Source organism: Manis pentadactyla, chromosome 4 (assembly GCF_030020395.1).
Source record: "Manis pentadactyla isolate mManPen7 chromosome 4, mManPen7.hap1, whole genome shotgun sequence".
Lineage (NCBI taxonomy): Eukaryota > Metazoa > Chordata > Mammalia > Pholidota > Manidae > Manis > Manis pentadactyla.
In genome coordinates, this window is record NC_080022.1 from 101,612,902 (window position 1) to 101,636,805 (window position 23,904).

Below are 23,904 nucleotides of genomic sequence, written 5' to 3' on the forward strand. Positions count from 1 at the left end.
GTGTCATTAATCTACAATTACATGAGGAACATTATGGTTACTAGACTCCCCCCATCACCAAGTCCCCCCCACAAACCCCATTATGGTCACTGTCCATCAGCGTAGTAAGATGCTACAGAATCACTACTTGTCTTCTCTGTGTTGCACAGCCCTCCCTGTGTCCGCCCCACATTATACATGCTATTCGTAATACTCCCCAGTTTTTAAAATGGAATCTTAGTCTTAAGATGGAGTCCCTCCTGTTCTTACTACACTGCTTATATCTTGGCATTTTTCATCATAGGCAGGAAAAGTTCATCATAATGCTTATCCCATGTCCCTTTTCTGCCTCAGCCCCACTTTTCTCCTGAGCTCCACTGCATATTCAGCAGCTCCACTTGAGCATCAGATGTCTGAAATTTATCATGTCCAAAACAGAATTCTCAATCTGTCAGAACTTTCTGTCTACCCACCTGAGTGTCCCTGAGTCCTTCCCATTTTCTCCGTTGCTCAGGTCACAGACCTAGAAGTCATCCTGAATCTTCTCTTGTCTTCACTTCTCACATCCAATATACCAGCAATGTCTGCAGTGTATTTCTGTATTAGTTAGGGTAGCATAAGATTGTGTTAAAAACAAACCCCCAAATCTCAGGATTTACCATAAAAGAAGTTTTTTTGTTCACATGAAGGTCAGAGATGTGTTGAAGGGGGCCTTGCATGTGGTCATTTAGGGACCCAGGCTCCTTCCGTGGTTTGGCCACCCTCCTCCAGAGCTCGGTGTCCTCCATGTTCCCTGGTGGGAAGGGAGAGACAGCGGAAGGCGGGGTGTGGGAGGCTTTCACGGGCAGGCCTGGACGTGGTGCATATTTCTTCCACTTCTGTAGCATTGGCCAGGACTTAATTACTGCATGGCTGTACTGAATGGACGAGAGCTGAGATGTGTATCACCGTGTGTCCAGAAAGAAGAGAGATGCTTGGGGACCTGTCAGCTGCTCTTTGCCCCATATAGTAGTGTCTACCTGAAATTTTTTGAATCTAATCATTTATCATAACCTTGCTTCTGTCTTAGCTTGTGCCACCTTCATCTCAGCTGGACTACTGCAAATCCTCCTGACCAGTCTCTGCTTTTGTCTTCATTCCAATTTCCACATAGCAGCCACAGTGATTTGTTTTAGAGTGTAACCCATATTCTGTCACTTCTCTACTTAAACCCTCTAGTGGCTTCCTATTACACTTAGAGTCAAAACCACCCTCGTTACTGTGGCCTTCCCTGCTCAGGGCCTTCATTGTTACGTCTTCTCTGAGGATGTTCTCTTCCCACATCTTCCTAACCTTAGCTTCTTAGCATTTTTCTGCTTAAATGCTCTTATGGTTACCTACCCTATGTAACAGACCACTCCAGAGTTTAGTGACTTTAGACAACTATTTTATTATCTCTCATGATTCTGTGGGCTTATGGAGCTTGACTAGGCTCAGCTACCTAGTCATTTATCCCACATGATGTTGGCTGGGTCACCAAGTTGGTGACCCAGGCTTTGGACTGGACCCCCTGCGATGGCTCACGCACGTGGCTGGCCATCAATGCTGGCTGTCGGCAGGGAGCTCAGTGTGCCCCTGCCTATGGCTTCTGCACATGGCTTGGCCTTCTCACAGCATGGTGGCCGAGGGCCAGGAGGGGGTGTCCCTGGAGCAAGTGTGCCACAGTGATAAAGTAGAAGCAGCTGAGCTAGTACAGGCCAGGTCCAGAACCCACACAGCATCGCTTCTACCACAATAGTTTGGCTAAGTAATGTGAACCTCTGTAAAACATTTGCATGTAAGACTCCATTTTGTGAAAGACTTCATCCTGTTTTTCAAACAGGAACCCAACTGAACTGTTGAACTTGGCAAAGGCGTATGGCTGAGCATCTGATTTAACAAAAATTGGATGCCCTGCAAAGAGACTTTCCTGGCAACTGAAAGTAATCTGCCTAGAAAACCAATGAACTATAAATTGTAGTATTTCCCCTAGTTCTTGATAAACAATGCTTCCTCTTCTGTCCTGTGAAAGTGCCTAATTTCTCTCTGATGGGACACAGATTGGGTTGCTACCCAAATCTGCTCTCCAAATTGAAATCCTAAGACCCTAAATAAATGCTTTTGTTTTACTGCAGTTCTTCCTCTTTCTCAGTGGACAGTAGTCACAGAGCCAGCCTAGATTCAGGACAAGGGGAAGTAAGCTTTGTCTCTCACAGGGGAAATGACAGAGTATTTGGGGCTGTCTTTAATCTCCTCAGAGGCCTTCCCTAAAATACTCAACACTGCCTAGTCCATCCATACCACTGTCTTGCTTTATTTTCTTCATAGGATTTATCACTACTGAAGTTACATTTTATTTGTAGTTTTTTTGCACCTGGGCAGCCTTCCCTGCCCAGAATGTAAGCTTCTTAGAAGACCTGGCTGGTCTAATTTCCTGGTATCTGTGTCACTTAAGACAGTGCCCAATATCCGGTAGGTATTTAGGAAATGTTGAACAAACTAATGCTGAACTTTTTCCCAAAACCATATTTTCATTCTGAATCTCTTTTAAATTAATGATGCCACCGTTTCTGTTGTTTGTAGGCCTTGAAATCTTAGAGTCACGTTTGCCACCTTTCTTGTTCTTTCCTTCTATGCACAGTCCGTTGCCGAGGTCCATATGTGTCACACTGCGTTCTTTCTGCTCTCATTGCCTCCGTTCTTTCAGACCAGTATCCTTTTTACTACTTCAGCTTCATTCTTGGACTCCATATCCAGTGTTTTCCTCAGTCTATGCACTTACTGCTAGTTTCGTCTTCCTAAAATGTAGCTACCATCTCCCCTGAAAGGCTCAAGCCAGTCATAAGCTTTTGACTTGGACGTTATCTGCCTCTGCCTCCCTCCCTTATCTCGCACGCTGAGAATGTCACTCATACTTCCAAATCCATTTCCGGGGCCCATTCCCCATGAAATCTTTCACTTCCGATCAGATGTGCGTTCTTTGCCCTTTGAATCTCTAAAAAACACTTTGAGTCCCTGCTGTGGCTTTGATCATTTGCACTTGCTGGTTAACATGTATTCAGTGTTTTCTGTGCTCTGGCCACTGGGCTAGGTGAGGTGGACAGGGCAATGGAGAGGTCGACAGGAAGGTGAATTCAGATTTGAGCAAGATGTTTCCCCTGGAAAAGTTCACATTGTAGCACAGCAGCTGGTTTCCTACCTTCCCTGCATATCTTCCCCAGGAATGTCCTGGGGAGCTTTAAAAATCCCATTGCCTGGGTCCTGCTCCAAGAGATCCTGGTTTGATTGATCTGGGATGTGGCTGGAAGATGATTGGAATTCTTAGAAGCTCCCCAGGTGATTCCCAAGCCAAGCTCAAGAGCCGCTGTGCTAACAGACCAGTAAGTGGCTGATTTCACTGTGTGTTGTTCTACAAGAACAGAGCATTCTGGGAGCACAGAAAGGAAATGTTTCATTTAGCTTGGAGTTACTTTTTTACAATGAGACTGTAAGGCATTTATGGGCAGGGCTCAGGGCTTTCTCGTCTTGGAATTCCCTTACTTGATCCTTATTCACAGGAGGTACAGGACAGGTGGTCCAACAGAACTTTCTGTGATAATGGAAATGTTCTAACTACACTGTCCAGTACAGTTACTGAGCACTTGAAATGCAGCTAATGTGAATGAGGATCTGAATTTTTTATTTTATGTAATTTAAATTAATTTAAATACCCACATATGGCTAGTGGCAACTATATTGGACAGTATTGAGTAGAGGAGGTATTGGTTTGACAGTGTTTATGCAGAGGCTTAGAGGAAGCAAGTTATTTTCTCTGAATGGTTTGAGAGTTCAGTCACCTTGTTTGAATCTTAATTTTATACCGTCTTTCCCATTTGTTAAAAAAAATGGGGGAGGGTTTGATTAAATATCTGCTTTTTTTTTAAGTTTCACTGAGAAATGATTCACATACTATATGTACAATTCACCCATTAAAGTGTACAATTCAATGGTTTTTAGTATATTCATAGATATATACAATGTCAACATAATCAATTTAAGATCATTTTTCATCACCTCAAAAAAGAAACCCTATACGTTTAACTGTGAACCCTCTGTACGCTTGTTCTATCCCCTGTCCTAAGCACCTACTAATCTACTTTCTGTCTTTGTAGATTTGCCTGTTCTGGACATTTCATATAAACTAAATCATACAACATATGGTCTTTAGTGTCTGGTTTCTTTCACTTAGTGTGTTTTCAAGATTCATACTGTAGCATGTATCAGGACTTCGTTCATTTTTATGACTGAGTAATATTCCATTGAATGGATTTCTCCATTTGCCAGTTGATAGACATTTGTGTTGTTTCTACTTTTTAGTTATTTGTGAATAATGTGGCTATAAACAATCATGTACAAGTTTTTGTGTACATGTGAACATATATTTGCATTTCTCTTGGGTGTTTACCTAGGAATGGGATTGCTGAATTGTATGGGGAATTCCCTTTTTCCTTTTGTCTCAATGAGATATTCTCATTCTGTGCATGTCTGGGTTACATGTGAATAGCATTTTTTTTTTTTTAATAATTATTTTTTATTGAAGGGTAGTTGACACACAGTATTACATTACATGAGTTTCAAGTGTACAACACAGTGGTAGAACATTTATATACATAATTCTAGGTTCCAGCTATCACCCTACCAGGCTGTTACAATATCTTGACTATATTCCTTATGCTATACATTACATCCCGGTTACTAATTTATTTTACCATTGGAAGTCTGTCCTTTTTTTTTTTTTTTTTTTTTTTTTTTTTTTTTGTGAGGGCATCTCTCATATTTATTGATCAAATGGTTGTTAACGACAATAAAATTCTGTATAGGGGAGTCAATGCTCAATGCACAATCATTATTCCACCCCAAGCCTAATTTTTGTCAGTCTCCAATCTTCTGAGGCATAACAAACAAGTTTTTACATGTAGAACAAATTCTTACATAATGAATAAGTTACATGGTGAACAGTACAAGGGCAGTCATCACAGAAACTTTCGGTTTTGCTCATGCATTATGAACTCTAAACAGTCAGTTCAAATATGAATACTCATTTGATTTTTATACTTGATTTATATGTGGATACCACATTTCTCTCTTTATTATTATTATTTTTAATAAAATGCTGAAGTGGTAGGTAGATACAAGATAAAGGTAGAAAACATAGTTTAGTGTTGTAAGAGAGCAAATGTAGATGATCAGGTGTGTGCCTGTAGACTATGTGTTAATCCAAGCTAGACAAGGGCAATAAAACATCCACGTATGCAGAACATTTCTCTCAGAACAGGGGGGGTGAGGTTCTAAGCCTCACCTCTGTTGATCCCCAATTTCTCACCTGATGGCCCCCCCTGCGACTGTGCCTGTCTTAGGTTGTTCCTCCCTTGAGGAATCTTACCCGTCTCTGGCTAACCAGTCATCTTCCGGGGCCATACAGGGAAATGTGAAGTTGGTAAGTGAGAGAGAAGCCTTATTGTTTGAAAAAGTTAGCTTTTTACTTCTTTGCATATTTATGCCCTGTGGCTTCTATGCCCAGCATTTGTCTTGAGGTATCTTTACCACTTGGAAGAATTATGATACTCGGTAAATTTGATATGAGGCACGAATTCTATTTAAGGGTTGTAATTAGGAAGGAAGAAGAAAAGCTATAGAAGTAGCAGGCGGAAGAAAACATGGGAAGATTGATTATTTCTTTGACATATCTTCTTGTAGAGTAACTTCAGCATGTACAGGTTTTAAGCTACTACTTAGATTGCACACACACATTAACATAATAGGAGTACAGTTACATAACCAAAGCATACCTGTAATTACCAGCCATCTGCAGTGAAACCAAGAAAACCAGTTAGGTACCTTAGGCATTTGTGAAAACTTATCTATGATATGGTGGATATTGTCCAACTGAACTTGAACAGTCTGAGAGAAATCAGACAAATTAAAACAACCCATTCCTGGGGACTGTTCACATGCCATATGTTCTTTTAACAGTAAATAGTTTGTAGTTGTAAGACTTTGGAGCGCTACAATTTGCACTTCTCCAAATTCTTGGTTGAGTTCCAACAGTATAGATCCAGTCCAATTTTGTTGTTTTACTGTATGCACAGGCCAGCTTAGATATCTCCTTCCTCATTCTCATGGCAAGTCCAGGAACTGGTGGGATGAGTGCATCTACAGCTGTAGCAGTGCGTGGATCTTTGTTGGGGTTTTTTGATGATCATCTTCTGGCATGAGTCTTCCCGAGAGTGCAGATGTTGGAAGTTCTTTTTCATATCGTATCTTAGTTCATTTTCGGGGTAGCCCAATTAGGCTTTGATCCTCTGTATAAACACAAACAGACCCTTTGCCTACACTTTTATATGCCCTTTATACCCTTGTGTAGAACTCGTTGGAGGTTACCACACAGAAACTGCCCTTTTTTTTTTTTTTTCTATCACTAATCTACACTTACATGACGAATATTATGTTTACTAGGCTCTCCCCTATAAACCCCTTTACAGTCACTGTCCATCAGCATAGCAAAATGTTGTAGAATCACTACTTGCCTTCTCTGTGTTGTACAGCCCTCCCTTTTCTCCTACCCCCCCATGCATGTTAATCTTAATATCCCCCTACTTCTCCCCCCCTTATCCCTCCCTACCCACCCATCCTCCCCAGTCCCTTTCCCTTTGGTACCTGTTAGTCCATTCTTGAGTTCTGTGATTCTGCTGCTGTTTTGTTCCTTCAGTTTTTCCTTTGTTCTTATATTCCACAGATAAGTGAAATCATTTGGTATTTCTCTTTCTCCGCTTGGCTTGTTTCACTGAGCATAATACCCTCCAGCTCCATCCATGTTGCTGCAAATGATTGGATTTGCCCTTTTCTTATGGCTGAGTAGTATTCCATTGTGTATATGTACCACATCTTCTTTATCCATTCATCTATTGATGGACATTTAGGTTGCTTCCAATTCTTGGCTATTGTAAATAGTGCTGCAATAAACATAGGGGTGCATCTGTCTTTCTCAAACTTGATTGCTGCGTTCTTAGGGTAAATTCCTAGGAGTGGAATTCCTGGGTCAAATGGTAAGTCTGTTTTGAGCATTTTGATGTACCTCCATACTGCTTTCCACAATGGTTGAACTAACTTACATTCCCACCAGCAGTGTAGGAGGGTTCCCCTTTCTCCACAGCCTCGCCAACATTTGTTGTTGTTTGTCTTTTGGATGGCAGCCATCCTTACTGGTGTGAGGTGATACCTCATTGTAGTTTTAATTTGCATTTCTCTGATAATTAGCGATGTGGAGCATCTTTTCATGTGTCTGTTGGCCATCTGTATTTCTTTTTTGGAGAACTGTCTGTTCAGTTGCTCTGCCCATTTTTTAATTGGGTTATTTGTTTTTTGTTTGTTGAGGCGTGAGAGCTCCTTATATATTCTGGACGTCAAGCCTTTATCGGATGTGTCATTTTCAAATATATTCTCCCATACTGTAGGGATCCTTCTTGTTCTATTGATGGTGTCTTTTGCTGTACAGAAGCTTTTCAGCTTAATATAGTCCCACTTACTCATTTTTGCTGTTGTTTTCCTTGCCCGGGGAGATATGTTCAAGAAGAGGTCACTCATGTTTATGTTTAAGAGGTTTTTGCCTATGTTTTCTTCCAAGAGTTTAATGGTTTCATGGCTTACATTCAGGTCTTTGATCCATTTTGAGTTTACTTTTGTATATGGGGTTAGACAATGGTCCAGTTTCATTCTCCTACATGTAGCTGTCCAGTTTTGCCAGCACCACCTGTTGAAGAGACTGTCATTTTGCCATTGTATGTCCATGGCTCCTTTATCAAATATTAATTGACCATATATGTCTGGGTTAATGTCTGGATTCTCTAGTCTGTTCCATTGGTCTGTGGCTCTGCTCTTGTGCCAGTACCAAATTGTCTTGATTACTATGGCTTTATAGTAGAGCTTGAAGTTGGGGAGTGAGATCCCCCCTACTTTATTCTTCTTTCTCAGGATTGCTTTGGCTATTCGGGGTCTTTGGTGTTTCCATATGAATTTTTGAATTATTTGTTCCAGTTCATTGAAGAATGTTGCTGGTAGTTTCATAGGGATTGCATCAAATCTGTATATTGCTTTGGGCAGGATGGCCATTTTAACGATATTAATTCTTCCTAGCCACGAGCATGGGATGAGTTTCCATCTGTTAGTGTCCCCTTTAATTTCTCTTAAGAGTGACTTGTAGTTTTCAGAGTATAAGTCTTTCACTTCTTTGGTTAGGTTTATTCCTAGGTATTTTATTTTTTTGGATGCAATTGTGAATGGAGTTGTTTTCCTGATTTCTCTTTCTGTTGGTTCATTGTTAGTATATAGGAAAGCCACAGATTTCTGTGTGTTGATTTTGTATCCTGCAACTTTGCTGTATTCCGATGTCAGTTCTAGTAGTTTTGGGGTGGAGTCTTTAGGGTTTTTTATGTACAGTATCATGTCATCTGCAAATAGTGACAGTTTAACTTCTTCTTTACCAATCTGGATTCCTTGTATTTCTTTATTTTGTCTGATTGCCGTAGCTAGGACCTCCAGTACTATGTTAAATAACAGTGGAGAGAGTGGGCATCCCTGTCTAGTTCCCGATCTCAGCGGAAATGCTTTCAGCTTCTCGCTGTTCAATATAATGTTGGCTGTGGGTTTATCATAGATGGCCTTTATTATGTTGAGGTACTTGCCCTCTATTCCCATTTTGCTGAGAGTTTTTAACATGAATGGATGTTGAACTTTGTCAAATGCTTTTTCAGCATCTATGGAGATGATCATGTGGTTTTTGTCTTTCTTTTTGTTGATGTGGTGGATGATGTTGATGGACTTTCGAATGTTGTACCATCCTTGCATCCCTGGGATGAATCCCACTTGGTCATGGTGTATGATCCTTTTGATGTATTTTTGAATTCGGTTTGCTAATATTTTGTTGAGTATTTTTGCATCTACGTTCATCAGGGATATTGGTCTGTAGTTTTCTTTTTTGGTGGGGTCTTTGCCTGGTTTTGGTATTAGGGTGATGTTAGCTTCATAGAATGAGTTTGGGAGTATCCCCTCCTCCTCTATTTTTTGGAAAACTTTAAGGAGAATGGGTATTATGTCTTCCCTGTATGTCTGATAAAATTCCGAGGTAAATCCATCTGGCCCAGGGGTTTTGTTCTTTGGTAGTTTTTCGATTACTGCTTCAATTTCGTTTGCTGGTAATTGGTCTGTTTAGATTTTCTATTTCTTTCTGGGTCAGTCTTGGAAGGTTGTATTTTTCTAGGAAGTTGTCCATTTCTCCTAGGTTTCCCAGCTTGTTAGCATATAGGTTTTCATAGTACTCTCTAATAATTCTTTGTATTTCTGTGGGGTCCGTCATGATTTTTCCTTTCTCATTTCTAATTCTGTTGATTTGTGTTGTCTCTCTTTTCCTCTTAATAAGTCTGGCTAGAGGCTTATCTATTTTGTTTATTTTCTCAAAGAACCAGCTCTTGGTTTCATTGATTTTTGCTATTGTTTTATTCTTCTCAATTTTATTTATTTCTTCTCTGATCTTTATTATGTCCCTCCTTCTGCTGACCTTAGGCCTCATCTGTTCTTCTTTTTCCAATTTCGATAATTGTGACATTAGACCATTCATTTGGGATTGCTCTTCCTTTTTTAAATATGCTTGGATTGCTATATTCTTTCCTCTTAAGACTGCTTTTGCTGTGTCCCACAGAAGTTGGGGCTTAGTGTTGTTGTTGTCATTTGTTTCCATATATTGCTGGATCTCCATTTTGATTTGGTCATTGATCCATTGATTATTTAGGAGCGTGTTGTTAAGCCTCCATGTGTTTGTGAGCCTCTTTGCTTTCTTTGTACAGTTTATTTCTAGTTTTATGCCTTTGTGGTCTGAAAAGTTGGTTGGTGTTTTGTGCTGTGCTCCTTCTAGGAGTGCTCCCATCTAGAGCAGTCCCTGTAAGATGTTCTGTAGAGGTGGTTTGTGGAAAGCAAATTCCCTCAGCTTTTGTTTGTCTGGGAATTGTTTAATCCCACCATCATATTTGAATGATAGTCGTGCTGGATACAGTATCCTTGGTTCAAGGCCCTTCTGTTTCATTGTATTAAATATATCATGCCATTCTCTTCTGGCCTGTAGGGTTTCTGTTGAGAAATCTGACGTTAGCCTGATGGGTTTCCCTTTATAGGTGACCTTTTTCTCTCTAGCTGCCTTTAACACTCTTTCCTTGTCCTTGATCTTTGCCATTTTAATTATTATGTGTCTTGGTGTTGCCCTTCTTGGATCCTTTCTGTTGGGGGTTCTGTGTATTTCCGTGGTCTGTTTGATTACTTCCTCCCCCAGTGTGGGGAAGTTTTCAGCAATTATTTCTTCTAAGATACTTTCCATCTCTTTTCCTCTCTCTTCTTCTTCTGGGACCCCTATAATACGGATATTGTTCCTTTTAGATTGGTCACACAGTTCTCTTAATATTGTTTCATTCCTGGAGATCCTTTTGTCTCTCTCTATGTCAGCTTCTATGCGTTCCTGTTCTCTGATTTCAATTCCATCAATGGCCTCTTGCATTCTATCCATTCTGCTTATAAACCCTTCCAGAGTTTGTTTCATTTCTGCGATCTCCTTTCTGGCATCTGTGATCTCTTTCCGGACTTCATCCCATTTTTCTTGCGTATTTCTCTGCATCTCTGTCAGCATGTTTATGATTCTTATTTTGAATTCTTTGTCAGGAAGACTGGTTAGGTCTGTCTCCTTCTCTGGTGTTGTCTCTGTTATCTTTGTCTGCCTGTAGCTTTGCCTTTTCATGGTGATAGGAATAGTCTGCAGAACTGGGACGAGTGACGGCTGGAAGGACTTCCTTTCTTGTTGGTTTGTGGCCCTCCTCTCCTGGGAGAACAGCGGCCTCTAGTGGCTTGTGCTGGGCAGCTGCGCGCAGACAGGGTTTCTGCTTCCTGCCCGGCTGCTATGGAGTTAATCTCCGCTGTTGCTGTGGGCGTGGCCTGGCTCGGGCAGCTGCTCCAAAATGGTGGAGACGCGTTGGAGCAGGAGCTGCTGGGAGGCTATTTATCTCTGTAAGGGGCCTCCCTGCTCCCTGCAGCCCAGGGGTTAGAGTGCCCAGAGATCCCGGATTCCCTACCTCTGGATTAAGTGACCCGCCCTGCCCCTTTAAGACTTCCAAAAAGCACCCGCCAAAACAAAACAACGACCACAAAAAAAACAAGAAAAAAAAATTTTTTTAATTAAAAAAAAAAAGGTGGTCGTTCGTTTTTCTTTATTCTCCGGTGCCAGCCTCAGGCCTCTGCTCACCGGTCTTTCTGCCCTGTTTCCCTAGTATTGGGGTCCCTGTCCCTTTAAGACTTCCAAAAAGCACTCGCCAAAACAAAGCAGCAAAAAAGCAAAAAAAAAAAAAATGGTCGCGCGCTTTTCTTATGTCCTCTGTCGCCCAGCCTCCAGTGCCTGCTCACTGTTCTTGCTGCCCTGTTTTCCCAGTATCGAGGGCCCTGCACTCTGGCCCGGATGGCTGGGGCTGGGTGTTCGGCAGCCCTGGGCTCCGTCTCCCTCCCGCTCTGCCTGCTCTTCTCCCGCCGGGAGCTGGGGGGAGGGGCGCTCGGCTCCCGCGGGGCCGGGGCTTGTATCTTACCCCCTTCGCGAGGCGCTGGGTTCTCTCAGGTGCGGATGTGGTCTGGATATTGTCCTGTGTCCTCTGGTCTTTATTCTAGGAAGGGTTGTCTTTGTTATATTTTCAGAGATATATGTTGTTTTGGGAGGGGATTTCCGCTGCTCTACTCACGCCGCCATCTTCCGCCCTCTGAATAGCATTTTATTGAGTATTTTTATTTCACTCATTATTCAGAAAGAAAGCATTATCTTAGCATGAAATGGAAGTAGTTTTATTACAAACCAAATTCTTCTAAAAATAAGTATATTTCACTATATGTATTACATTTTTTCTAGCCTTGATGCAGGATGCTGTGTTCTCTGCTCCTTTGTGAATGCCTGTGGCTGATAACTGCTTACGCTCACGATGATGACTGGATCGACCCTACAGACATGCTCAACTATGACGCTGCTTCAGGAACAATGAGGAGATCGCAGGTATTAAAAAAATCCCTGTGCGCGTAACACCTTTTCAGTCTTATGATGGAAAGAGTCTACTTTTGTCATTGTTGGACACAGAGCTGTGAAAGTTAGGGGTCAGTGATGAGTGACCATGCAGATTATCTTCCTGACTTTGTTAGTCTAAGATGATTTGAACCCCAACTGATAATTTCTGTTTTGAATTTCAATCTAAAGCCTTTCAAGCAGCAACCTAATTTGAATTTAGTTCTTAGCTGGTATATAAATTTGAGACTTACTTTTTTGGTGGTTCGGTACAGCTGAAGGATATAATAAGCAAAGTCATAAAAAGTCTTTATTATCTGTAGGTAATTTTATAATTAAACTGTAAAGAAATAAAATCTCTCTCTACTTTGTTTTAGGTGAAATATGGTACATCAGAGAAAAAAGAGGTCAGTCCTGACTTGTCATATGCTGTTGAATTGTCGGAATGTTACAACCAAATTGATTCTCTAACTCATAAGGTTAGATTTTTTTTTTATTCATGAATTTTATATTATTTATAGTATGTTAAATTGCTCTGTTTTCCTGTCTTTGCTAACATTATGTTTCTGTGTATGGCGTGACTTTTATATATATATATATATATGCGCATATATATTGTATATTTATATTAATTTAATTATACTAAAATTATTATGTATAATGTTATATACTCATGTGTATAATTTTATTATATTGTAAATTACAATAGTTTTCTTTGTTTACTCTAGCCTAGGTTTCTAGTTACTCTGGCCTTGTTTTTTTTTAAAATAGTACTTTTGTTTTCCTGTAATAACATTTATGTCACTCTGTTGTAATTTCTTCTTTACCAGATGAGATTTCTTGGGACATAGAATACGTTTTAGTCATTCTTGATTCACTCTCCCCTTTCACAGAGTTGGGGCTCTGTAGACTCATGACAAATGTAGCAAATGAGGAAGTGGACCTGTGGCCAGTTTCTGAACATAAAAGCTGCTCTAACAAATAGAAGAGATTATTATAACATAGTGTGTGGTATCTCTTCTCCATTTATTCAATCCATTTTATGTAGCTGAAGTAGAGTTTATCTCCACATCAGTCGAGATTGTCAAGGGCTTTGCATGTGTGTTGTGCCGGGGCTCCAGCCTCTCCTGGCTGTGTAGGCAGGGTGACGTGGCGGCGGTGTGCAGGGCGTCTGGAGTGGGCAGCGGGTGGCAGAGTCCCACAGTGTAGCACACTCTGGAGAAGCCATGGTTCCCGCCTTCCTAAAGCAGCCCAGACACTAGGGGGTGATCAGTCATTGACAGGAAGATTTAATAAAAGGGCAGAAGTAGTATGCGCCTGCAGGGAATGCTTGTGTGCTTCATTTCATCTTCTGGCTCCATCCTGTGTGCTTCTTCTATCTCTTCATATTGTTTTCTTTTCCTTTCCTTTTTACTTCTTTCATTCCTTTGATCATTAAATCATTACTTTGCAATTGGGAAGCAGCAGGTTGGTCCAGAAGTTCTGCTTATCTACATTTCTGCCTCTTCGTTTCATGATATGCAGCTTTTATATTGCTGTAAAGTAAGCAGAAAAACTGCCAGGCAGGGCAATGGGTGTTCCTCATTTGTTGCTTATCTGCCCTTTGCAGAGAGAACCCATAGATAGAAGGCAAGCTCTACATTTTATTGTAGTTGATAAATACAAGCTTGATAAAAATAACCAGCTCCACTAGGCTAGAAACTTGACCCTTACATTAAACTTTGATGCTAATTTATGTTGAATTTATTTTGTGATTACAGATTGATGAGTGTGAAAAGAAAAAGAGGGAAGACTATGAAAGCCAAAGCAATCCTGTTTTTAAGAGATACTTAAATAAGATTTTAATTGAAGCCAGAAAGCTTGGACTTGTGAGTATTGATGGTGTAATACTAATCACTGTACTGGATATTTTCATTATTTATTAATTTCAAATCATAGAAAGCAGTGATAAAGCATTATGCTTTAACAGAGAATACCTGACTTACTCTTTACCAAAACCATTTGAGTGGGATTAAATGTACCAGCCTGCTGTGCAGGCAACAGTGCAGACCTTACAGTCGATAGGATTTGCCTAGTCAGTTCCGTGCACTGCTGTGCCACTTAGTTTGGGGGTGGGGTGGGGTAGGGAGGGGAAGGATTGTGTTAAATTTACTGTTTGAATTTTATTAAACAGTTGGAAACTTAATAAACCCATGATTTAATAAGGAAATTCTATCCTGGTCCTTACTTGTTTTCTACCACTTCCATACTTTCTTTTTCATATAAGGTCATTATATGTTGAGGGAAAGAAAAATGTGTTTTAAGTAGTTTCTTCCCCTAGCTGTTTACTATAGCAAATGTTGCTTTATAGAACTGTGTATTGTGCATATTTTTACTAATTAATGTTAAGATTCCATTTTTTTAGAGTCCCCTCCTCACCCCTCCAAACTCAAGTGTTTTTACTTTGGAGAGTTAAACATCAAGAAAACTTAAGGAAAAGGAGTGTTAGATGAATAATAGTCCCATCTTCTTTTGGAAGTGTAAAAGTAGGTGTTCTTATTTGTGTAACCCTTGAGTCTTAGATAAGTGGAAAGATAGTCTATGCTTATGGGTAGGAAGAATTAATACTGTTAAAATGGTCATACTACCCAAGGCAAACACAGATCCAGTGCAATCCCTATCAAAATACCAATGGCATTTTTCACAGGTCTACAGATAATCCTCAATTTGTATGGAACCACAAAAGAAAGACCCTGAAGTGTCAAAGCAATCTTGAGAAAGAAGAATAAAGCTGGAGGTATCATGTTCCCTGATCTCAGATATACTACAAAGCTGTAGTAATCAAAACAGTATGGTCCTGGCACAAGACCAGACATATAGACCAATGGAACAGAATTGAAAGCCCAGAAATAAACCCATGCTTATATGGTCGATTAATATATGTTAAAGGAGGCAAGAATAAACAATGGGGAAAAGTCTGTTCAGTAAATGGTGTTGGGAAAACTGAACAGATACATAGAAAAAATGAAACTGGATCACTGCCTTACACCATACACAAAATAAACTAAAAATAGATTAAAGACCTAAATATACAACCTGAAACCATGAAACTCCTAAAAGAAATCATAGGCAGTAAATCTCAAACATTTAGCAATACTAATATTTTTTTGGATATGTCACTCCACGTAAGGGGAACAAAAGCAAAAATAAGTGGGACTACATCAAACTAAAAAAACTTCTGCACAGCAAAGGAAACCATCAGCAAAACAAAAAGACAACCTACTGTATGGGAGAAGATATTTATAAATGATACTTAGCCAATAAAAGGCTAATATCCAAAATATATAAAGAACTCATACAACTCAACACCAAAAAAAAAAAGAGTCACTTAATTACAAAATGGGCAGAGGACCTGAAACATTTTCCAAACAAGATGGCCAAGGTACACAAGGCCAACAGACACATGAAAAGATGCCTATCATTACTCATCAGGAAAATGTAAATCAAAACCACAGTGAAATATCACCTGACACCAGTCAGAATGGCTAATATCAACTAGACAGGAAATGGCAAGTGTTGGCAAGGATGTAGAGAAAAGGGAACCCTCTTGTACTGCTGGTGGGGTTGTAAATTGATGCAGCCACTATAGAGAGCAGTATGGAGGTTTCTCAAAGAATGAAAAATAGAAATACTACATTACCCAGAAATTCCAAATGGGAATTTACCCAAAGAAAATAAAATCACTAACTTGAAAAGATATGTACACTCCTATATCTATCATAGGATTGTTTATAGTAGTGAAGATATGGAAGCAACCAAAGGGTTCATTGATGGATGAATGGATAAAGAAGATGTGGTACATACATACAATGGAATACTATTCAATCATAAAAAAAGAGCGAAATAATTGCCATTTGCAACAACATGGATGGATGTAGGGGGTATAATGCTAAAGAGAAAAATACCATATGATTGCACTTACATGTGGAATCTAAAAAACAACAAATGAACAAAACATGGATTCATAAACACAGAGAACACACTAGAGGTTGCCATAGGGGAGGGGATTAGGAGGATGGGTGAAATAGGTTGAAGTTAAAAAAATTTGGTGAGAATATTTGACACCTTTATCAGGGAGATGGTTATACCAGTGCATACACATGTCAAAATTCATTGAGCCATACACTAAGATTTGTGCATTTTATTTTATGTACCTTAATAAAGTTAAAAAAGTAATTTGAGTCTTATAATTGTGTGAGAGGTAGAAAAGAGACTATTTTATAGGTGAGGAAACAGATTGAGCCAGAGAAACCTAAGATATAGATGCTTAGAAATATTTAGTTCCTGGGTTTTAAAAGATACTAACTTTTTAAATGCTTACTGATGATTTAATATGACACTTTTACTGTACATTTACTTTTTATTTAAATATCTATAGCTTCATAAAAAATAATTGCTAATGAATGTAAACTGGTTAATGTAAAATGTTTATAGTGATTTTGCTTAACCAGAACTCACACTAATAAAAATATTTTAATATCTGTGTTCACAGAAAGTCAGATTTTACTGCTTTTTGAGGGTCCTTTTATTTTTGTTACTTGTTTTACTGTAGATTTTAGGTTATCTGAAAACTGTAATAGCAAATAGAAAGTCATAAATGAATCATAAAGATATACAGTTGATGCTTATAATTTTGGGATTCCTTCTGTATTTGGAACTTGCCTACTCACTAAATTTTTTATTTGTAACTCCAAAGGCTATACAGTTGACCCTTGAACAAAGCAGGGGGTGATTAGGGGTGCCAACCCCCATGAAGTTGAGAATTCACATATAAATTTTGAGTCCCAAAAAACTTAATTACGAATAGCCTACTGTTGACCGGAAGCCTTACTGATAACAAGCAGTCTATTAACAATATTTTGTAGTATGTATTATATATGTATTCTCATAACTAAGCTAGAGAAAAAATGGTCTTCAAATTGTCTCCATCTCCAAAAAACTTGTCAATACATTTATTGAAAAACCTGCGTGTAAGTGGACCCTGGCGGGCCAAGGCTGGGCAGCGGGCGGGCGCGTCCGGGTCATCCTCAGGCGCGCAGCGGCGGGGCGCCCGGGTTGCCGGATACACCGCCCTCGGCGGAGTCAGAACAGGCCACTTCTGCCTTCTTGTTTCAGTTCTCCCACTACAAACTAGTACTTTCTCGTGGTCTGTTTAGTGCCACCTTTTGCCCCATTTTTCATGCTTTCCTTCCTTCTCTCCGGTAATTTCTCCGTGCGCAGCAGCTCCCGCGACGGTGCTGCCTCGTGTCCCTGCGCCCGGGAGGCTGTGCATGGGGAGGTTGGATGAGCTTCGTTCAGCTCTAGTTGCAGTGTTGTGGGCTGTTGGAGTTCAGCGTTTATCAATCAACAATATTAAGTCAGGTGTTAAGTAGAAACACACATAGAAAAGGTTATGTGTTGACTGTTTGATGTAAATGTGTTTGCAGGAACCTAACCCTGTATTTCCTGCGGGTGCCATAGTTCACTGTTTGCTAATTAGTGTTCAAGGTGACTTTATAGAACATTACTGCAAATATCGACAGTCAACTGTGTTTTTGTAAAGTGTACAGTATCTTGTGTAGAATTTTATGATTTTTGAAGTGTTTTTCACAGTTATCTTCTTTCGTTTTCTATGTGGGTCTGAGAGGTGGATGTTATTGCTCATTATGTGTGACATGAACTAAGTATGTATTTAGTTACAAATTGGCTTCTGTCTTAAAATGTTTCAGGGTAATATAATAAAATTCTTTTCTGTTGTTTTTTGGCAAATTTAATTCAGCCTAATGAAGACAAAGGCGATATGCATTATGACGCTGAGATTATCCTTAAAAGACAAACCTTGTTAGAAATACAGAAGTTTCTCAATGGAGAGGACTGGAAACCGGGAGCCTTGGATGATGCACTAAGTGATATTTTAATTAATTTTAAGTTTCATGATTTTGAAACGTGGAAGTGGCGATTTGAAGATTCCTTTGGGGTGGATCCATATAATGTGCTGATGGTAAGATGGGATGGACGATTAACAGTTTCCTTTTATCACTTTAAAAATTCCGCCAAAATTACATTAAGAACCTGTACTAAGTCATTCATACTGTATTGATGAACATGCAGTAAAGTGGTACAAATGATTTTGCATATTTCAGTCCTGTTCTTCTGTTTTTGTTGACATTTGCCATTTTTTGGTGGGGAGCATGGCCAGGCGGTGACTCTTCTTTCTGCTTGCTGTTTTGAGGTGCTTCTGTGTCTGCTTTGCATCATCGTATTGGTCGCTACCGAGTTGTGGACATATGTGCATTGGTACACCCAGTTGAGACGTGTTTTATTCATCAGTTTTCTCTTCAGCTTGGGATGGAATTGGATGTATTTATATAAGGTATTAAATAGGTGGAAGGTTTTTAAATTTTAAAACGTTATTTCATAATAGAAGTAGGTGTTGTATAACCCTACCCTAGATGAGGCTGGAGGCAGTGATTGGAGATGGGGTTGGCGGGCTGGGGGCAGGGGGCTGGAATTGGCAACTGCTCAGGTGTGCCTGGCTTTCAGGGTCCTTGACTAGTGAGTGGGGAAGAAGTGCAGTCCTAATTTCATAACCCAGTTCCTGATGGGTGGCCTCTGGACAGTTAAATCAGATTAGCTCTAGATAGACACATTCAAAAAATTCTCATGTAGGTAATTTGGAGTATGACCTTTTTTGTTCTTTATTAGAAATATCACAATACTGTTTTTTAAAAGTTAGGTTATTTTCTGACTATAAAAATAGTATGTTCATAGTAGAGAACTTAGAAAAGAGATCCAGAGAAATTTAATTTTTAAAAATCACCTATAATTTTACCACCTAGAGATAATCACTGTCAATTTTTTGAGGTTTTTTTTCTTTCCTATCTTTTTTTCTAGGTTTTAATGCTTTCAAAGTTGGGATCATGCGGTATATAAAAATTTGAAATAAGCACTAGTTCCTGTCAAAATAGCATCATTGAAGGAAAATTTTATGTTTTTCTAGTAGAGTGAATCAAGTAGCCAAATATTTTCAGTGAATTCATCAGATTTAATCTTTGTGATATTTGCTTGACCTTTTGTTCTAAGTTTTATGCCTCCTAGAACTAAAAATTTAAGGAAGTAAGTTTGGTTGAATATTGTTCTGTGATTTCCCCCTGGGACTTCAGTATGTAAAAGATATATTATCTTTATATAAGCCATTTGTGCTGAAAACCATTCTGAGTAAAACACAATTTTATCATGAATTATAACAAAATGAGTAGTCATCTAGTATATATAGCTATATTTTTGGGCATGGTATGAGCTATATTTGAACTAAGTTTTTAAAACAATCTTTCTAGTAAAGAGGTTTTTCTCCCTCATCAGAATTACTTACTAAAAAGAAAATTACAGGTCTTTTTCCTCACTTTTTGCATTAAGACTGTGCTTTATGAGCTGAAAAGAGCTCATTAAAAACAATACATGTTTTTTCCTACTGAAAAGTTGTAAACAATCTGGTGTCTGGTGAAGACGCACTTTGAACTAAAGTGTTCTGGATATGCAGGCGTCCCCTTCATTTGTTAGCAGCTGCTCATGGTTCCCTTTTGGTGTTTGTCAGCTGGCCTTTGCACAGCACCAGGCTGAAGTTGCCAAGATGGAGCCATTAAACAATGTGTGTGCTGAGAAGATGGACTGGACTGGAAGCCTCTGGGGTAAGGTGTTAGCTCACTTGGCTGTATTTTGAATAGACTATCTGAGAATGAGGGAACATATTAGTAATTACTGAGAAATGATAAAATGTCATAAGAAGGCTACTGTGCTTGAAATTTTTATATCAGAAGAATACTCAAGAAGAGTCTTAGGTTCAAACCACTGACTTCTGTGCTCCTGTAACAGGGAAGGAGTACAAACAGCACGCATGTTGGCTGTGATATCTGCCTCCGTCCATTGGACTGTGATGGGCTCTGAGCTCACTTTTGCTCAGCTAATCCTTAGTACAGTGTCCAGCATATTCTAGGTCCTCAGCAGAAGTTTACGAAAGCAATGGAATGTGTATATATGAGTTAATATCCATCTTAATCTTCTCATACTGACTTATGTTACATTGTAGCTTCACTCCACTTTTTTTTTAAACTAAGGAGAAAATTGTTCTATTTTTTTTCCTTACAGATTTTAGAAATTCTCATTAATGTTGACTGCCTTTAGTTACGTATATGTAGCAGTGAGAATGATTTAATGTTCAAACACACTTTGTAAGTGCAAGTTCAAAACAGAATCTCAACAGGTTCTACAAATCAGTGTCCAAAACTAATTTTCTTATAATGTTATGGGAACTAAACCAATGCAGCCTTGCTTTCTGCCTTTAGTGGACAACTAAATGCCTCCTCTAGCTCAGGCTAGAACTTAATGTACATAAGCCTGATGTAGAAAAATTTGGAAAACTAATGTTCTACTTTATTTTGTAAAAATAACTGACTTTCTTAATTGACATTTTGTTGGGAATATTGTAGATTCATAGGGAGGTGTAGAAAATAACACATCTGTGTCCACTTTCCCCTTTTTCTGCAACAGTAGTATCTTGCACAACTACCATAGTATAGTGTCACAGCCAGGATTTCCACCTTGACACAACCCACCAATCTTACTCGGTTTGCCTGTTTTACTTGGATCCATTTGTATGGGTAAAGAACAGCTTTCAAATATTTATCTTTTAGAGACCTTCATAAAATACAACATTTTATCTGCATAAAAGACTTGTATAGTTTGATTGGATTTTTAAGGAACATTTTGGACATGAGATGAAAATTTTTAAATTGGTATTACAGGAAGTCTGTAAAGCAATTTGAAATTGGTGGAGTGGGGAGGTAAAAGCAAATGACTGTCTTATTTGGGAATGAAATGCCACTTTTTTTTTCATGACTCATTGTTTTATCTATTTCTCTAAATAGAGTGGTTTAGAAATTCATGGACCTATAAGGATGACCCATGCCAAAAATACTATGAGCTCTTATTAGTCAACCCTATTTGGCTGGTCCCACCAACAAAGGTATAGAAAATAATTTGTAAAAAAAATTACTTATACAAAATAAGTAAAAGAAGCTTTAATTTTATTAAGAATTGTTAATTTTTTTAGTTGTTTTGCTAATAATAAACCTCTGTTGGAGAAAAAATTCTACCATTACATAGTAATTTTCACAGTAAAACACATCACTTACATTTTAATATGTGTACCACAACTTTGGCCTCAGTGCACAATGAATTTTGGCTCATTTTATGTGCATTAAGTTTGAGGAAAAAATTAAGTTGCTTTTGTTTTTTGTTTTAGGCACTGGCAGTTACATTCACCAACTTTGTCACAGAGCCATTGAAACACATTGGAAAAGGAGCTGGTGAATTTATTAAAGCAATCTTGAAGGAGATCCCATTGATACTTCACATTCCAGTGCTGTTAATTATGGCATTAGCTGTCCTGGTTAGTATGTTACATTGTTGACAACAGGACATACAGAAAAAAGCAATTCTAAAATTATTAGGCTTCTTTGATATAAATCAGGCTAAATCATGCTTACACTGGTATGAAAAGGTGGTTTTTAAGTGATACAGATTTTTTATACTAACATAGATCCTCCTCTAAGAAAGTGGTTCTCAAGTTTGTAGAGGTCATAGCAGTGTAAAGTCTTTTTACACATGAAATCAGTTATTTACATCCTCTTAGAGAACGGAGCCTTTGTGTTTCAGCTGGAGTTTTTGGAGGAGCCAAGAGCATTGAGTGTAACAGAACCAGAAAGGGATGTGCAAGAAGGAAGGGTGTACTGAGAAACAGTCTGGGGAGCCAAAGTAGACATTTATTGATAAGAAATATTACTTGTTCATCTATGGTCTCCACTTTTTTGTTGATTTTTCAGCACTTAAACTAATAAAGCAGTTGTCATGTAAAAAAAAAAAAAAGGTAAACTCATATGTGCCATGGGTAAAGCTAAGTTTGTAAAGAAATTAACCTGAGGGGAATGGTTACATGATACACAATTTTAAATAATTTTTAGCATTTACCTTATATCACGTGTGAATCTAGACAGCATTTAAGCAATTATCAATTATACCTTCCAATTTAAATTTCTAGGCTTTAGCCAAACTACCCTTGTTATTGTTCAGTCAAAGTGTATCCAGCTGATTAAAATGTCTACTTAATACTTAGTACTCAGACTTAATTGGCTATTCTGGCCTTGTATTAATCTAAAGAAGAATCTCTAGTGAAAAAACAGTGAAATTAATATGTTTCTGAATGCCACAAATTACATAATTTTATTAACCCCCTAAAACACCTTATAATATCATTGTAAGTCAGCCATTAAATACTCAGAATATGTATTTCTTTCCCTTTCAGAGTTTCTGCTATGGTGCTGGAAAATCAGTTAATGTGCTGAGACACTTAGGTGGTCCTGAAAGAGAACCGTCCCAGGCACTTCAGCCAAGTGATAGGAGATGGCTGCAGGAAATTGATTATAGACCCCGTGGTGGAGCAGGTGATGCAGATTTCTATTATAGAGGCCAAAGGTGCCCCGTTGAGCAAGGCCCATATGACAAAACATATGATGGTAGGAGAGATGTTTTGAGAAAGGGAGATGCTGACTTGAGTCATAAGACTGACAACAAGAGCCCTGAAGTGCTCCGGGCATGTGATTCTCCAGAAGCAGAGGCGAGAGAGCATCCCGAGGTGGTACCCAGTGTAAGTCAGCAACTGTTCATTTTGCTGTCTGTTCATACTAGGCCTAAGTGCTTCCTATAGAGCTTTTGGTTAAGTGTTTTTACTCTTAACTCTCAGTTATTTATATCATTGGTGATAGAATTATTCACTTTCTTCCCTTTCTGGTCAAAAGTTAGCCCAGCCTCCTCAGAAGAAATGAAATTCAGCTTATGTTAAATACTATTTAATAGTTTGTTAGAACACATAGTAATTCATCTGAAATGAAATAGGAAACCAACAAGTGAGCATGGATGAAATTTGACTTTCGAAGAGACAAGAAGGAAGTCCTCAAAGAGGGCCTGAAGCTCTGGGGAACCGGGCAGGTGAGCCCTAGAGGCTTAGCTGGCTGGAAGAGTGGGCTGGGGAGGGATCAAACACCTTGCTTTTCCAAATCTTTTATATCACTGACTGGCTGGACTATACCTCTTACCTCTAGAATGGCGAGGTTTTTTTTTTTCCACCATTATTGGCCATTTAAAGGGAAATCTCTGTTTCTGTTTGAAGGTGGAATTTGTGTTGTCATTTGTGAAGTTCGAGTTGCAACACTAAACCTTTGAGGAACAGTTGCCAGCACAATAGTACTAGGAAATTGTAGAATCCATTCCCGTGGATATCCTTTAAAAAATAAACATATCTGCATGCATCTGGAAAACTTCACATGTTCCTTTCAGCTTTAATATTTACTGCTTATCTGTTAGAATAGTTATGTCACTCATCTCAAAAACCCTCCGATGACTTCCCGTCTCACTTGAAGGGAAAGCCAGTTATCGAGGGCTTCCTTTGATCTGCCCACCCCCACCTGTTACCACACTGACCTCTTCTGCTCTCATTGTACACGAGCCACAAGGGCCTCCTGACCATTTCTTGAACTCAGAGCTTTTGTAATTGCTGTCCCCCGACATATACAAGCTTTTACTCATAGATCTCTTTTCATACCACCCTGAACGGCAATTTGACCTCACCACACCCAGCACAATACTGTGTTAATTGGTTGCCTGATTCTTTGCCCAACCTGGATGTAAACTGCAGTGAGGGCAGAGGTTTTTGTCTGTTAGGT

The 23,904-nt window shown here is 39.0% G+C and overlaps 1 protein-coding gene across 6 annotated transcripts in view; it reads left to right on the forward strand.

Annotated features, from left to right (window-relative positions):
• CLCC1 (chloride channel CLIC like 1) overlaps nucleotides 1-23,904 on the forward strand; it is a 30,454-nt gene that overhangs the window by 3,914 nt on the left and 2,636 nt on the right. For 3 of the 6 annotated variants that reach the window (XM_057500576.1, XM_036916639.2, XM_036916641.2), the window contains exons 2-10: nucleotides 11,963-12,103; nucleotides 12,487-12,588; nucleotides 13,870-13,977; nucleotides 17,907-18,128; nucleotides 18,360-18,500; nucleotides 19,722-19,815; nucleotides 21,052-21,149; nucleotides 21,429-21,575; nucleotides 22,488-22,829. In XM_057500576.1, the coding sequence (XP_057356559.1) occupies nucleotides 11,975-12,103; nucleotides 12,487-12,588; nucleotides 13,870-13,977; nucleotides 17,907-18,128; nucleotides 18,360-18,500; nucleotides 19,722-19,815; nucleotides 21,052-21,149; nucleotides 21,429-21,575; nucleotides 22,488-22,829 (1,383 nt within the window). In that variant the 5' untranslated portion in view covers nucleotides 11,963-11,974. Of the gene's footprint in view, nucleotides 1-3,218; nucleotides 3,378-11,962; nucleotides 12,104-12,486; nucleotides 12,589-13,869; nucleotides 13,978-17,906; nucleotides 18,129-18,359; nucleotides 18,501-19,721; nucleotides 19,816-21,051; nucleotides 21,150-21,428; nucleotides 21,576-22,487; nucleotides 22,830-23,904 lie in introns of all 6 variants that reach the window. The other 3 variants (XM_036916640.2, XM_036916642.2, XM_057500577.1) reach the window with 3 other exon arrangements.